A 14,134-nucleotide genomic window follows, 5' to 3' on the forward strand; every position below is an offset into this window, starting at 1 on the left:
TCTAAGGAAGAAATTTTTGACACTGAGGCTGGTGAAACCCTGGCCCAGGTTGCCCAGAGAGGTGGTGGACGCCCCATCCCTGGAAACATCCCAGGTCAGGCTGGATGGGGCTCTGAGCAACCTGCTCGAGTTGGGGATGTCCCTGCTCACGGCAGGGGGTTGGACTAGATGGCCTTGAAAGGTCCCTTCCTACCCAAAGATTCTATGATTCTGTGATCTTCAACTCGAGCAGGTTGCTCAGAGCCCCGTCCAGCCTGACCTGGGATGTTCCCAGGGACGGGGCATCTACCACCTCTCTGGGAAGCTGAGTTAGATGGTGAGAAGCTGGGACCATTGGGTGAGTTGAACCTGGCCGGTGTGAATCTGCACTGCGCAGAGGCATGGAGCTGTCAGCACACAGATAACACAGCGGGGATAGTAAGGCAGGGAAAAAATGTGGATCCTGCATACACAGCATGGGACGTCCCCATCCCAGACCTACATGGAGGCTGCAGGGGTTCCGACCCATCGCTCAGAGGAGAAGTGGGCAGCGTGGATCATCCCGGGCTTTGGGTTGCTGTGACACATCAGGTGCTGTAATCCACAAGTTATGTTGCTGCCTTCTCTAAAAACCAGCCTTGTAGTTTGTCTTGAAGTTGTGTGGCCATGTCAGGGTTGCTTCGGTTAGCTCTGAAATGCAGCAGCAACGGCACTGCTTGTGCTTTCTGTAGGCAGTGGGTGCCAGATGATGTGCAGAGCAGCCCTGGGTTATGGGCTCCTACGTTCCCCTGTAGTGACTTGGTCCTTCAACGGAATCATGCTCGCAGTTTGCAGGGGAGGGCACTGAGCGATAAAATTATTTTTAGAGCTTGTAAACAAGTAGACTTGTGACGATCCCTGCACAAGACCCAGCTTTGTCTCCTGCTCTGCGCACAGGGCGCTGCTTTTTTGAGGATCACAGATATTCCCGTACGGGAGACTCATGGTGGGGTGAGAACTCGTCTGCATTTGCTAGCCATGGTTCGGTGATCGCCACCATCTTCCTGAAAGATGCGTTCAGCCCATGAGTCTGCAGAAATGCGTCTTGACTTCTTGTGCTCAGCAGCTGAAAGAGAAAATAACAAAGATGGTGATTTAAAGTGTTATTAGAACAGGTTTCTTATTACACAGAAGATTTCCCTCATATCCAGCTCCAGGAACAGGCACCTGCAGACATGGTTTGGTACAGGGGGATGAGTTTGGCTCCTGAGGCAGGGCTAGAGAGAGATGGAAAGAAGAGATGGATGGAAAGAAGAGTTTTTGCTGCAGAAATTCCCCTTGACTGTTTTCCTCTCTGAACCAAATGGGGCACGTGGCTGCTGTGACCAGGATTAGGGCTTTGGGGCCACCTTGGAGCTGTTGGCAGGCTGGTGGCTTGGTGCCACTCTCAAGTGGGTTGGCATTGGGCGCAAAGATCTCACACCCTGGAAAGCCCAATCCTGAGCTTGAATTAATGGAGGAAAATAAATAGCTTGTTTGATGGAGGAGATCTCTGGTCACCTGGTGCCAAAGGGACCGCAGGTGATGACAGTCTCTCCCTGGCCAGTGATGTGACGAAGCTGAAGGAGATGAGGGGAAGAGAGAGACCCTGGTGTAGAGATGAAGCCATTTGCAAAGGAGAAGCCCAGGGCTCCTGCAAAGTCTGGGACCTCCATCCAAGCCTGCCCAGGCACAAAGGTGTTCAGCACTGCGTTAAAGCCTCTGTTTCTTGTGCTAGTAAGGTGTCATGCTCTAAGCAGCCCTGGAAGAATGAGCTGTGAAGGTGGAGCAAGAGAAATGGGTAAAACCTGACACAAAATCTGGCCTTGGGGGTCTAAGGAAGCTGCAGAAACCTATCTCTATGATGGACCGGTGGCCCTGGGTTATTTTGGCCATGGGAAGCAGTGCTGCTGAGCAGACGCGGCTGCTCAGGGAGGACCCGGTGCTGCCCAACTTCTCCATGAGGGTCCTGGAGAGCAGAAAGCTGACAGGCAGAGCAGGGCTGGCAGCCGGAGCTGGACCACTTCGTGCCAGATCTGGGGAGCAGCGGGAACAGGAGCAACGTGTCTGGAGGCGAAGTAGCTTCTCCAGGGGTGACTGCGTGACCGGTGGCTTTCCAACTGACAGTGTTTCATGCCCAGCAGCTCCATGCTGCGGAGATGAAGGGCAGCTGAGGTGCCATCACCGCTCTTCCTTCTGCTGGGGTGGCGGGAGGAGGATTTGGGATTGTGGCTTGGGGCCAAGGGGGGGTCCTGCAGGCAGGGGCTACGCTGGTCATTTAAGATGGCTTTATGCAGCTGGAGGAATGTAAAGCAGCTGGCGGAGAGAGCGAGCTCGACCGCTTTGTCTCGCTGAAACCTCTGCCCCTGCGTGCTGTGGGTACAGGGGGGATAGCTGCACCCCACTGTCCCGGGAAGGAGCCCGTGGCACTGGGAAGGGAGCTGGGATTTACTGGGAAGAAATTCAGGGCACTGGGGGACCTCGGTGATGGAGCAGAGCCCTGCGAGGAGAGGCTGCAGCCCGAATTTCTGCTTTGCCCCGCGCGGAGCACGGGGTGCCCGGGGTGGCCTGGGCTCGGGCTGTGCCAGGGCCGGCTTCACCCCGGGGTGGGGTAGATGCATCTGTGTGGGCTCGACCCCAAGCGTGAGGGGGTTTAAACTTCTCCCGGGGGGGTCTCAAGCATCTCAGAGCCAGGTGGAGCTTAACAGGGAGAAGGGGTGCAGCCGGGCTTTGTGTGTGTGTGATATACCCCGTTAGTGTCACCTCCCGGCTTACAGCAGCCCAGGATGGGCCCAGCCCTTCCAGGCACCCCGCGGAGCCCCGGCCAGGCTGCGGGGAGGCAGGGGTTAAACCTGCGGCTCCCGCACCCCCCCGCCCGCCCGCCCGCCCTCCCTCCGCCCTCCCGCCGCCGAGGAATTTCCTAAAACACCCCCCAAAAAAGTGGGAAAATAATTATAATTAAAAAAAAAAACCCCAAACCCAACACAAAAACCCACCCTGCGGGTCTACCCCCCCCCCCCCATCTCCGCCTTTAATACCAACAAACAAACTCCTCGGCTCTCTCTAAAGGAGGCGCCTTTGATCGGAGCTAGACGAGCCCCTCCGGGCACCGGCACCGCGGCAGCCCCGGGCACCGGCAGCCCCGGGCACCGACCCCAGCCACGAGGCATCCGATACCGGTACCGAGACCGCGGGACACCGGCACCGGGACCGAAGCATCACCGAGCACCGCATTGAGACCAGCACCGGGACATCGCGGGCAGCGGCAACCCCGGGGCACCGGGACCGAAGCACCCCCGGGCACCGGGACGGAAGCCCCCGGGCGCCGATCGTCGGGCTGCGATGCTCCCCGGGGCGGGTCCCCTCGCCTTCCTCCTCCGGTGCCTGCTGCTCCTCTTCGCCTCCGAGAGCCGAGCCCGGGCTCGTAAGTCGCCCCCCAACTCCCCGCTCCCCTCCCGGCTGCGCTGGGTCCCCCCTGTGCCTCAGTTTCCCCATGGCGGCGGTCCCCAAGAAGTTGCAGGGGGGCTTTGCGGGCATGGCTAGGGGCAGGGGGAGGCTCCTAGCCGTGGCAGGTGCCGGTCCTCCGTGACCAGGATACCCCAGGCCACGCAAGCCAGCCGGGTTCCCCATCCTGCACCGTTGGGGACGTGGCTGTGTCCCCCCTCCACCCGCTGCTGTCCCTGGCTGCTTTCAGGGGATGTACAGCTCCGAGCACACCGCTGCCTTCTGGTGAGGGGGCTGTGGGGTTTCGTGAGCTGACAGGGACGTGCTGAAGGTCTGGCCCCCCCCCTCCCGCGGGCTAGAAATCACTCAGGGCAGGGGCTTGAATTGCAGCCCTTCCCCCGCACAGACCCCACCCCCCACGGATGCGTCTCCCTTCCGAGGGTGGACGGGGACATGGGCAATTTGGGGAAATGACCCCACCCAGGCCAAAGCAGGGGGCTTTTCTCCATGTGCATCCCTGGTCCATCTCCATGTGCATCCCTTGTCCATCTCCATGTCCATCTCCACGTCCATCTCCATGTCCATCCCATGTCCATCTTCATGTCCATCCCTTGTCCTTCTCCATGTCCAACCCTTGTCCTTCTCCACGTCCATCTCCATGTCCATCCCGTGTCCATCTCCATGTCCATCTCCATGTCCAACCCTTGTCCATCTCCATGTCCATCCCTTGTTCATCCCTGGTCCACCTCCATGTCCATCCCTTGTCCATCTCCATGTCCATCCCTTGTTCTCTCCTGCTTCTGCTCCCAGACTGGGGCAGGTAAGATTTGGGATGGGGAAAGGAAGGGAGGTTCAGCACTTCCTTGTACAAAAAGGCTTGAAGGACTTGGCCAGGGCTGTTTAGCAGCTTGGAGGGTGCTGGAGGTGTTAATTAGGGCCAGGAGTTAATTGGGTTTGACTTGGTTGAGGCACTGGGACCCCACCAGCAGGTGCTGGGCACCCCTACAGCATGGCAAAGCCACCCGAATGCCGAGAAAACTAGAGCAGGACCCGTGGTGTCCCTACATTTATTCTCCCCTTTAATCTCCCGAAATCCCAGCAGAGTTTGTTGGTGGCTGCATTAGGATGATTTACGATTTGCCTGCTGCAGTTCATTAGGCACTCGGCAAATTGTCCTCCTAGAGCGAGGACCCAAAATGTGAGCGCTGGATTGCTTGTCCCAGCGGTGGGATGTGCTGGGGGAGAAAGGCAGGTGGATGGATTTGGGCTGTGCAGAGCCTTGGAGAGCAAAATCTGGGTGAGTTTGGCTCCTTTCCCTTCCCTGGGCTCATTGAAAGCCGCCGAGCTCCAAGCACAGCATCCGTTTCTTGCACGAGGGATGTGGGTCTGACTCTCTGGCTCTGCCAGGGCTGCATTAATCGTGGCACCCAGGTTAAGAGGAGGATGGAGACATCTCCAGAAGGTGAAACAGATGCTACGTGAGGTGTCTACTCTTTGGAGGTGCCTGCTGGTGGTAGCAGAGCCCCTAAATTGGGCATAAACCATGATGAATGGGGACAGTAGGGGTTTGTCTGCTTTGGGAGGAAGCTCTGGGGTCTGTTTCTGGGACTTATAATGGTGATAAAGGGCTGGGGACTGTGGAACAGGGGCAGGATTGGAGCAGGGAGGTCCGGGATCACCCCCCAGCTCCACATCACTTTGGCTCTGCCGCTGGGTGCATCCCGTGGTGTGGGGGGCTTGGCTGGAGGTCCAGGTGCCCCGTGGCTGAGGGCAGGGGGGTCTTGGTGACAAGGTCCTCATCAAATCATGGACTTTTCTCCACCGTCCAGCTCTGCAGCGCCCTGCCTCACATTTTTCTCGGGGCCGAGCGCTCAGGGAGAATGAAGACAGGAATAAATTACTTACAAGCAGGCTCATCAGCCAAGAGACCTACAGTGTTGTGGCTAAAAATAGGTGAGAAGCAGAAACGCTCGGGCTTGAAGGCAAGTCAGAAAAGAAGAATTTGCCCACAGAAACAGGCTATTTTAGGGGATTTACACTCTCAGCTGAAAAAATATCAGAGGCACAGGTTACTGGGCTGAATGTGATGCAGCCCGGCCACTATGAGTAATTCAGCGGCAATAGTGGAACGCAATGATGTTTTGGCTGGAGGCATTTAAACACCAGCATCTCTGGAGGGCACGGGGCAGTGGTTTTCCCCAGAAGCTTGCCATTTCATTTCTTTTTAACGTGGTTCCTGGAGAAAAGGGGGTTCGTGGGATCTGCCTGTCCTACAAGTTCGGATCCAGCGTGATGACGGACTGAGTGGTGCAAGATGGGAAGGACTGGGATGAAAAGCAAATCCTACTGGTGGCCACGGTAAGGGAGAGGGGAGGGCTGCATGCCTGCGTTAGACAACCGAGCATCCCCTTGGGAAGGAGTGGAGGGAAATGAGGCCCCATCTGCTGCTCGCAGAGCCCATGGGGATGCTCTGGGTGCGGGACTTCGCTTGGCTCCTCCACCCTGGCAAGCTCAGGGATGCTTCATGAGGCTGCGTTTGCAGAGCTGCCGAGTTTTCCAGGCTCCCAAAGTCTGGAGAAGACATTCCCAGCCCAGGACTGAGCAAGGCGAGTGCGTGGGAAGTGATCTGGACATGAGCGGAGCCGTGAGGATGCCACATGTCAAGGGCCCGGTGTGTTTTAACCAGTCCCTTCTCAGCTAAGTTGCATTTTAAGCCTTTCATAAATACAGGGCTGTCATAGGAGCGCCTGGACTTTCTGTACCAGACAGTGCTTTTTACACTTTATTTATGACCGCTCTTAAAACTCGCAAACTGGTTTGCGTAAACACACCCCTGCCTGCCCGGCGCGACGCTGGCTGGCAGGTGTGTGACCTCCGAAAAAGCTGTCGGGGCCGGGAGCCCGGCTGAGACGTGCCTGTCTCAGCGGGGAACTGCGGGGGGGGATCGCCCAGGGACACAGGGGTGGGAGAAACCCCTACGCCATGAGACGAAACGAGGGAGAAGAGGGGTGAGACCTGCAGGATGTTTCGGTAGCATCCTTCTTGGAGCCAGTTTAGTAGCTGGAGTGAAAGTCCCTGCTAGGGAAACTGAGGCACGGGGCTTTCCACGCTTTGGGGTCTTGCGAGGGCATTAAGCCCTCTCTAGCCATGAGTCAGGGCTCTACTGGCAGCAGGGATGTGCCTCTGGGGTCTTCTCAGTGTCCTGTAGCGTAGAGGAGCCCCAGTGTAAGTCAGGATTGATGCATGGTGATCCCAGGCGTGCAGAGACCCGGCTGGGTAATGGGTGTGCAAACGGGAGCCGTTCCCCAAGCTGATGGAGCAGTGATGTAAAAGCAGCTTTAAACCTCCCGTGACCCATCAGGATGCTCTGCTCAGATCTGGGGAACCCTGACGTGGGAGTGGGGGATGTAGGGGTAGGGTCAAGCGCTGTGGCTTGACTTTGTTGAGCGTCAGTCCCTACATCCAGAGGCAGGTGAAGTGAGCACGGTTGAGCCTGAGCCAAAGGAGGGTTTGGCAGCAGAACATGGTATTTCAGTAGCCATCACGTGTGCAAGTTTAACAGCTCACCTTGGTTCCTGCTGCTGTGCTCGGGATATCTGCAGGAGAACATCTGACCTGTTTTGGCCCCTGGTTCAGCCGTGGTCAAAGTGTCCAGGCAGTGGGACACGTCACACCATGTTGGGAAACCCATGGGGATGTCCTTGTCCTCACAGCCTGCTGCCAATGTGGAGAGTTGCAAGGAACTGGCTCAAACGAGCTGTGTCAGTGGGTGGGAGACCTTCAAAGGAACAGGTCTCATGGACATGCTGGCCTGAGGGGACTTGTCTGTGTCTGAGGCCAGGAGATGTCTGGGGGTGGTCTGATCAACATTGGCTAGTGTGATGGTTCAACAAGGAGGCTGTGGTTCCCCTTGGCTCATGGTCTCCCACTGGATCCAGAGCAGGTCGTGAAGATGCAGGATGGCATCTCATTGGTGACTGGTGTATAAAGCTGTTGAGATACGTCCCAAAGAGGTGTCAAGGCCATTCTCATGATGTGAAAGAAACGTCAGCCGTCACAAAAGGCAGTGCAGGAGGGGTTTCTCCATGCCATTCAGTTTGTCACCCTGGACTGAAGTCGCTTCATCTCATGAAGATGTGGCTCCAGGGCGTTTACAGAGTGTTTCTGTGCTGGTTTTGGCTGGGATAGAGTTAATTTTCCACACAGTATCTAGTATGGGGCTGTGTTTTGGATTTGTGCTGAAAACAGTGTTGATAATACAGGGATGTTTTTGTTGTTGCTGAGCAGTGCTTACACAGAGTCCAGGCCTTTTCACCTTCTCACCCCAGCAGCGAGCAGGCTAGGGGTGCAGAAGGAGCTGGGAGGGGACACAGCCGGGACAACTGAACCCAACTGACCAAAGGGATATTCCATACCATACGACATCATGCTCAGCATATAGAGCTGGGGGAAGAAGAAGGAAGGGCAGGGTATTGGGAGTGATGGTGTCTGTCTTCCCAAGTCACCGTTATGCGTGATGCAGCCCGGCTTCCCTGGAGATGGCTGAACCCCTGCCTGCCCATGGGGTGTGGTGAATGAATTCCTTGTTTTGCTTTGCTTGAGTGTGCAACTTTTTCCTTACCTGTTAAACTGTCTTTATCTCAACCCACAAGTTTTCTCACTTTTACCCTTCTGATTCTTTCCCCTGTTCCGCCGTGGGGGGAGTGAGCGAGTGGCTGCGTGGGCTTAGTTGCCAGCTGGGGTTAAACCACGACAGGCTCAGAGTCTCTGTGACAGCCTCTTCTGGGGTTTGTCTCCTGGTAGCTGGAAAGCTTCCCACAATACCTGTCCTAAATCTTCCAGGCTTTGCCCTGAGCTGATTGCTTCTTCTTGTCCCTGCCATGGCCAGAGACCATCCTTTTCTTTGTAACAGTGCTCTCTTGCTTTGTCCTCCCCCTCGTACTTTCATATTTCATACCCTCCTTGCCATCCAGGATGAAATTAATGATAATTAATGACAATTAATGATAACCAAAGTAAACCAGGACCCGGGCACAGCCTTGAGCATTGACCAGAGGTGTCCAGACTCTTGCTGCTGGTGCAATCCCCAGCATGGTGTTGTCCAGTGCCAACTTGGTCTTTGCCAAATGCCTGGGGACAGTTGGGCTGGGGCAGTTCCAGGAGGTGGGTATGGACATGAGCTGGGTCAGGCCACTGGCCCCAGACCCTGGCCTGGGGTATTCAATGATTTGGATGTAACCAGGTGGTCCTCACCCAGGAAAATGCTGGAGCCACCTCAGCAAATGGCTGTTGGATGAGGAGGCAGGGAGAAACCTTCCTCCTCCATGATGCCAGGTTGGATGAGGCTCTGAGCAACCTGCTCTAGTTGAAGATGTCCCTGTTCACTGCAGGGCGTTGGACTAGATGGCCTTGAAAGGTCCCTTCCAACCCCAAAATCCTATGATTCTATGATTCTATGTCCGCAGCAGAGCCCTTCAGAGTGGGCAAGACAGAGTAGTTCCCACATGGAGGAGTTGCTCTCTGCAGCATCTCCCACCATTCCTCTGGGCAGGAGGCCACAGTACTTGCTGCTGGGCAGCAGAGGAATCATTTCCACATCTTTCAGTTGTTTTTTCTGGTTCATACCCATAATAGTACTCTGAAGAGCAGAGTCTTGTATCGGGGACTTCTTGTGTTTGGGAAGAAACCTGATAGATGGGACCTGTTCTTGGAGGTGTTTGCAATGGGAAGTGTTTGCTCCTTCCCACCTCTGCTCTTCCTTCCAGGTCCCATAGGGCCATCTCCAAGTGTGGAGCCTCTGGCTTGCAATCAGCAAGCTCTGATCGTGTCCCCAAGGTGGTATGGACCAGGTTGGCCCACTGTCTTCTCCGGCCCAGGGTTCGCGTGGTCCTCAGGAAGGAAACCAAGGTGATGGCTTCATCTGGATTTTTGGTACTGCAGCCTTGAAACTGCTCCGCAGTTCAAGAGCCCTCTCTGGAAAACGAGAAGTAAAACAACCTGACTTTTGTGAGCGTGCTGTTGCCGAAGACGCAATAAATAAGGAGACTGAACGGCACGGGAGCAATTTACTGCCACAAATGCCTTTTCACTCTGAGTGAATTGGGAAAATATCCAAAGTTTGACCTCTGAAAATGAAATTATTAGCCTGGCATGGGAAAAAGTGATCCAGAGCCTCCAGCTTTTAAGCCTCCTCCTTCCATCCATCCCCAGCTTGCTTTTAACCAAACATGCCGGTGCCTCTTGCCAAATACGTGGCATAGTGCTACTGAGATGCGGACAAGTGTCTGCTGCTGCCCAGCGCTGCCAGTCGGCTTTAATTTTACCAGCGGGCCCTTTGCAGACATGAATCAGGCTGCTTTCGAGGGCTGGACCCAAACCAGAGCTCCACTTGTGATTAAATGTTTGAACGAAGAAGCCAACTGGCATGGGAGCCTGCAAGCTGAGCGGAGCCGCGTCACATGAAGGCAACTTGATTTCTTCACCCTCAGTGTAATTCATGAAGATGCTGCAAGCAGGGAAAAATGAAGTCATTTTCATACCCTTTTGCAAGATGATTTTTTTTTTTTTTTCAGTTTTGTGGATTTTTTTTCCCTCTCTTCTGGTTTTCTGCAGTTTCCAGCCACATGCTCCCCATTCTTGTGTGGTTTGCTGTAAGCTTGTGTCGTGGATGGCCAGGAATATGGGTTCGCTGACTTGTCATGAGGTTTGGAGCAAGCTATGGGGACAATGTAAAGGCCTGAGTAGGGAAAAGGAAGGAAAATGCCTCTGCCTGTCCCTCTGATGTAATCCACTGCAAAATTATTGCAAATCTCCACCTCTGCAGATGCAACACTGGCCCCACAATGCTGCTCTTGGGCCGGGTGGTCTGGACAGCTGGTGGCTGCCTCCTTTGAAGGTACAACTTGGAGAATCATGTGCTTGAAGCCATCAACTCAATGAGGAGCTCAGGGCTGCTGGCAGACCTGTATGACTTGAGTTGGAAGGGACCCATAAGGATCATCACAGACCCATAGGGCAGCCCTTCCTGATGGCCACAGGGTCTGGCCATGGTAGAGCATCACTTGAGTTCATCCTGACCTGAGGATGGTCAGGAGCTGGAGGAGGGACAGCAGCCCACCACAGCGTATTCATATGAGTTTTGCCTGGTTGGTGGGAGAATCACTCGCATTAAGCAGGTGGCATCTCCAGCTTTGGCAAGGTGGGACAACACCAGCCAGGCTCTCTAAGCCGCTGTGTTGCCCCAGGTGACAAAGCAGCGTGTGGGATGGTTTTTAGCTTCTTCGGGGTGGTGAACACCACCGAGCTTGTTTTGGGGACCCTCTGTTCTTCATTAAGGAGTCCCTCCAGCAGCGTAGCGGGGTCAGCACCTGCTAGCTTGCCCGACTTCACATGCCGGGAGCTGGGCACCATGCCTCAGAAAACAGCCATCTCCCCTCTCCCCGCATCTCCAGGGCACCACAAGGTTTTAAAAGACCCATAAATGCTGTAAGGAGCATAAATGTCTCCACTGCCTTCAAGCAATGTAATTGACCAAACTACCTCAAATTCCCTTGATGACATAACCTTTTAAATCACCTTCAGTTTTTAGTGTGGCTGTAAGCGCTGAAACCGCTAATAAGACACATGGGCGGGCGTATGCTTATTCACGAAAGAGGTTAAGCCTTGTCACATCCCTCCAGCTGGTCGGGGCTTGGGGACGGGCCACGGGAGAGCAGGAGGTCTGATGCGGTAGCAGGTAGGGGGTCCAGGTTCCTGCAGGTCCAGCTGGAGTTGGAGCTCAGTCCTGCAGGACCAGGTGATGCTTTTTGATTTGAACATTAATGATGACTGACTTGGACTTTCTGACCAAAACCCTGTGGTTTTTGGTGTGATTATGGCCACAGTTTGTCCCACAGGTCGTGCTGCAGCCTGGCCTCATGCTGCCAAAGGGTTGGTGTATAACCAAGGGCTTGGAGATGGAGGGGGTTGATAGGGACCTGCTATAATCCAGGGAGAGGGTGGATCTCCAAAGGGGATCTCCTTCACCAGTCGTGCTGGGCACCATCTCATGTCCCTCCCTGTGCTGTGGCAGTGTAGGCAGGGCTGGATTGTTTCTGGGGCAGATACCTCCAGTTCAGGAGCATGGCTGGAAACTGGCTCTTCTTAGGATGATAGCGTCAGGGAGGAATAGAAAAATACATGGTTTTGCGCTTTTTGGGGCAAAAAGTGGATGAGGTGGTCTTACTGTCCACATGGATAGCCCCATAAATGAAGACCATTGTTCAACCCACTCCAGCCAGACCAGTGCCGTGACAAGCCCAGTAAGAGCCAAGGGGCTGAGCCTGGTGGGATAGGGCAAGCCACCATGGTCCTGCTCCTTAGGGCTGATGCTTGTCTGTCCATGTGCTGATAACGCTTGGCCAGGGGTCTTTGGGAGAATAAGCTGAAGCTCTTAGGGGGAGCAGAAGTTTTTTCTTCAGAATGTGTTTCTACTCCAAAATGTTTGTCTTTTTTTTTCCTTCTTTTTTTGCGTAAGAGTGAAAATGTGTCCTAAATTCAGGCTCTCATATCTCCCCCACCACTCCCAGCCCTTCTGGTCTCCCCAGGGGAAATTCAGCCCCATAGCGTCACCCTGAAATCACCTGTCCATCTTCCAGTGAACACTTCTACTGACCTACTTTAGAGTGACAACTCTAATTTTTGCCTGGAAAACACCCATTCTGCTCCTTTCTGCAAAGGGACTCCAGCTTGCTCAGAGGAGTTGCCATTTGGTCAGATGGGTCCCAGACTAAAAAAACAAATCGTGGCCAAAAAAAGGCTTTTGGGAAATGTATTCAGTCTGGTGTCTGGTGGTCGTGGCCATCAGCTACTCATGGGGGGCAGCATGAAAGCACGGAGCTCTCCTTGCTCATCTCATCACGGAGGGAGGAGAGCTCTCCCAGGAACTGTCCCTTTCTCTCACATAGCTTCTCCTGGTTGACTTGCAGGGCCGGATATGTTCTGTGACTTCAACGGCAAGAAGTACAGCCCGGGCGAGAGCTGGCACCCCTACCTGGAGCCGCAGGGGCTGATGTACTGCATCCGCTGCAGCTGCTCCGAGGCACGTCCCCCATGAGGTGCCGCGGCAGGTGGTGGGGATGCTGCTGTGTTGGGGCGTTGCTTTGGCAGCTTGTAAGCAGATTGGTTCTGGTGTCTAATTTGACTGGAAGAGCCCTTTGCAGTCCCGTAGGGATGTTGGATTAAGCTCTTTCCTTTTAAAGAAGCCCCACATCCCCTTGGGGGTGTTGGGTTGACCTTGTGAGGGAGCTGCCTCTGTAGCATTGGTGGGCTGTGGGTGGAGGTGGCTCAGGACTGCTGTGGGACCACGGGTGGTCTTTGATGATGAGAGATGAGACCCTGAGCTGGCTGACAGCAGGGTCTGAGCCAGGGATGGAGACATCCTTCGCTGTGTGAGCTACACCAGCACAATCTGTTGTAATAGTGGGACCATCATCCAACACCTTCCTCCTCACGCAGTGGTGAACCCGTAGCTGACCAAACCGTCTTCATCTCTCCCCAGAACACCAACATCAGGTGCTACCGGATCCAGTGCCCAGCTCTGCAGTGCGCCAGCCCGGTCACGGACCCCCAGCAGTGCTGCCCGCGGTGTCTCGGTAGGTGGACATCCCATGGGGAGAGGGTGTAGCTCAGCTGCAGTCGTTTGAATGCTCGTGCCTGGGGCAGCGCAGTGGTGCTGGGTCTGGCCCTGCTCACAGGGTCATGGTAGCAATGGCAGCTCGGGCTGGCCGCGTTGCTCCTTCCCCCCAAAATGTCATTTTGATGGACAAGGACTCTCTACCAGACCTCTTTCTCCAACTCTTCCCCCATCCTGAGGGCCTTGTAGGGACAGACAAAGCGTCAGTTCACAGTTCAGGGACAAAGTGGAAGCTGGCACTTTATTCAGCTCATTTGCCAGCAAAATGGGTTGGATACAGAAAAAAAAATTCTTGAATTTTTCCCTCCTCCAGATGTAATGACCCTCAACATCAGATTCAGTCAGATAAAAAAGGATTCTCCGATGGGCAATTAGCTAAAAATTTAAAATAGTGTGTTTTAAAATTTTTTTTTTTTATTTCCCAAGTTGCCAGTGTTTTTTGACTGGCTTTGTCACTACTCTGGCACAGCAGGGGACAGGACCTTGGGAGGTCAGACTTCCAGGTTTCCCCTCTGTGCTGGGCTCTGCACGATCAGGGCAGCCCCGTTCTCCAAAAGCTTTTGGGCACGTAAACGGCCGCGGGCCATGCAGTGTCCTGGCCACTTCTTTCTGATAACTGTGGCGTGTGAAGGGCTCCTTGTCCTTTTGGGTTGGGCTAGTGGAGAATCTGCTGAGCATCTGCGCTACATCAGGGCCAGGCAAGGGTCGGCTCTCATCCCGCTGCTTTTTCATCTTCTTCTCCAGAGCCGCATTCCCCTTCTGGCCTCCGGGCACCCGTCAAGTCCTGCCAGTACAATGGGACAACCTACCAGCAAGGCGAGATGTTCACCACCAGCGAGCTCTTTCCCAGCCGCCAGCCGAACCAGTGTGTGCAGTGCAGCTGCTCCGTAAGCCACCCGCGAGCCCACGGGAAGCGGGGAGGGCTCGGGGTCTGCTCCTGCACCCCAACAATGTCTCACCAGGTCAAAAGCCTTGTGAGGACCATTGGGTGGTGCCAGCCCATGGTGGGATGGTTTCTCA

General features: G+C 54.8%; 1 protein-coding gene across 1 annotated transcript in view; it reads left to right on the forward strand.

Moving 5' to 3' along the window:
- The first annotated feature begins 2,260 nt into the window (after positions 1 to 2,260).
- CHRDL2 (chordin like 2) overlaps positions 2,261 to 14,134 on the forward strand; it is a 28,747-nt gene continuing 16,873 nt past the window's right edge. Inside the window, exons 1-4 of the mRNA XM_082014112.1 lie at positions 2,261 to 3,421; positions 12,408 to 12,520; positions 12,980 to 13,073; positions 13,859 to 14,001. Of these exons, the coding sequence (XP_081870238.1) occupies positions 3,340 to 3,421; positions 12,408 to 12,520; positions 12,980 to 13,073; positions 13,859 to 14,001 (432 nt within the window). The 5' untranslated portion in view covers positions 2,261 to 3,339. The remainder of the gene's footprint in view (positions 3,422 to 12,407; positions 12,521 to 12,979; positions 13,074 to 13,858; positions 14,002 to 14,134) is intronic.

The sequence above is a fragment of the Phaethon aethereus genome, assembly GCF_964289735.1.
Source record: "Phaethon aethereus genome assembly, chromosome: 1".
In the NCBI taxonomy this organism is placed as follows: Eukaryota; Metazoa; Chordata; class Aves; order Phaethontiformes; family Phaethontidae; genus Phaethon; species Phaethon aethereus.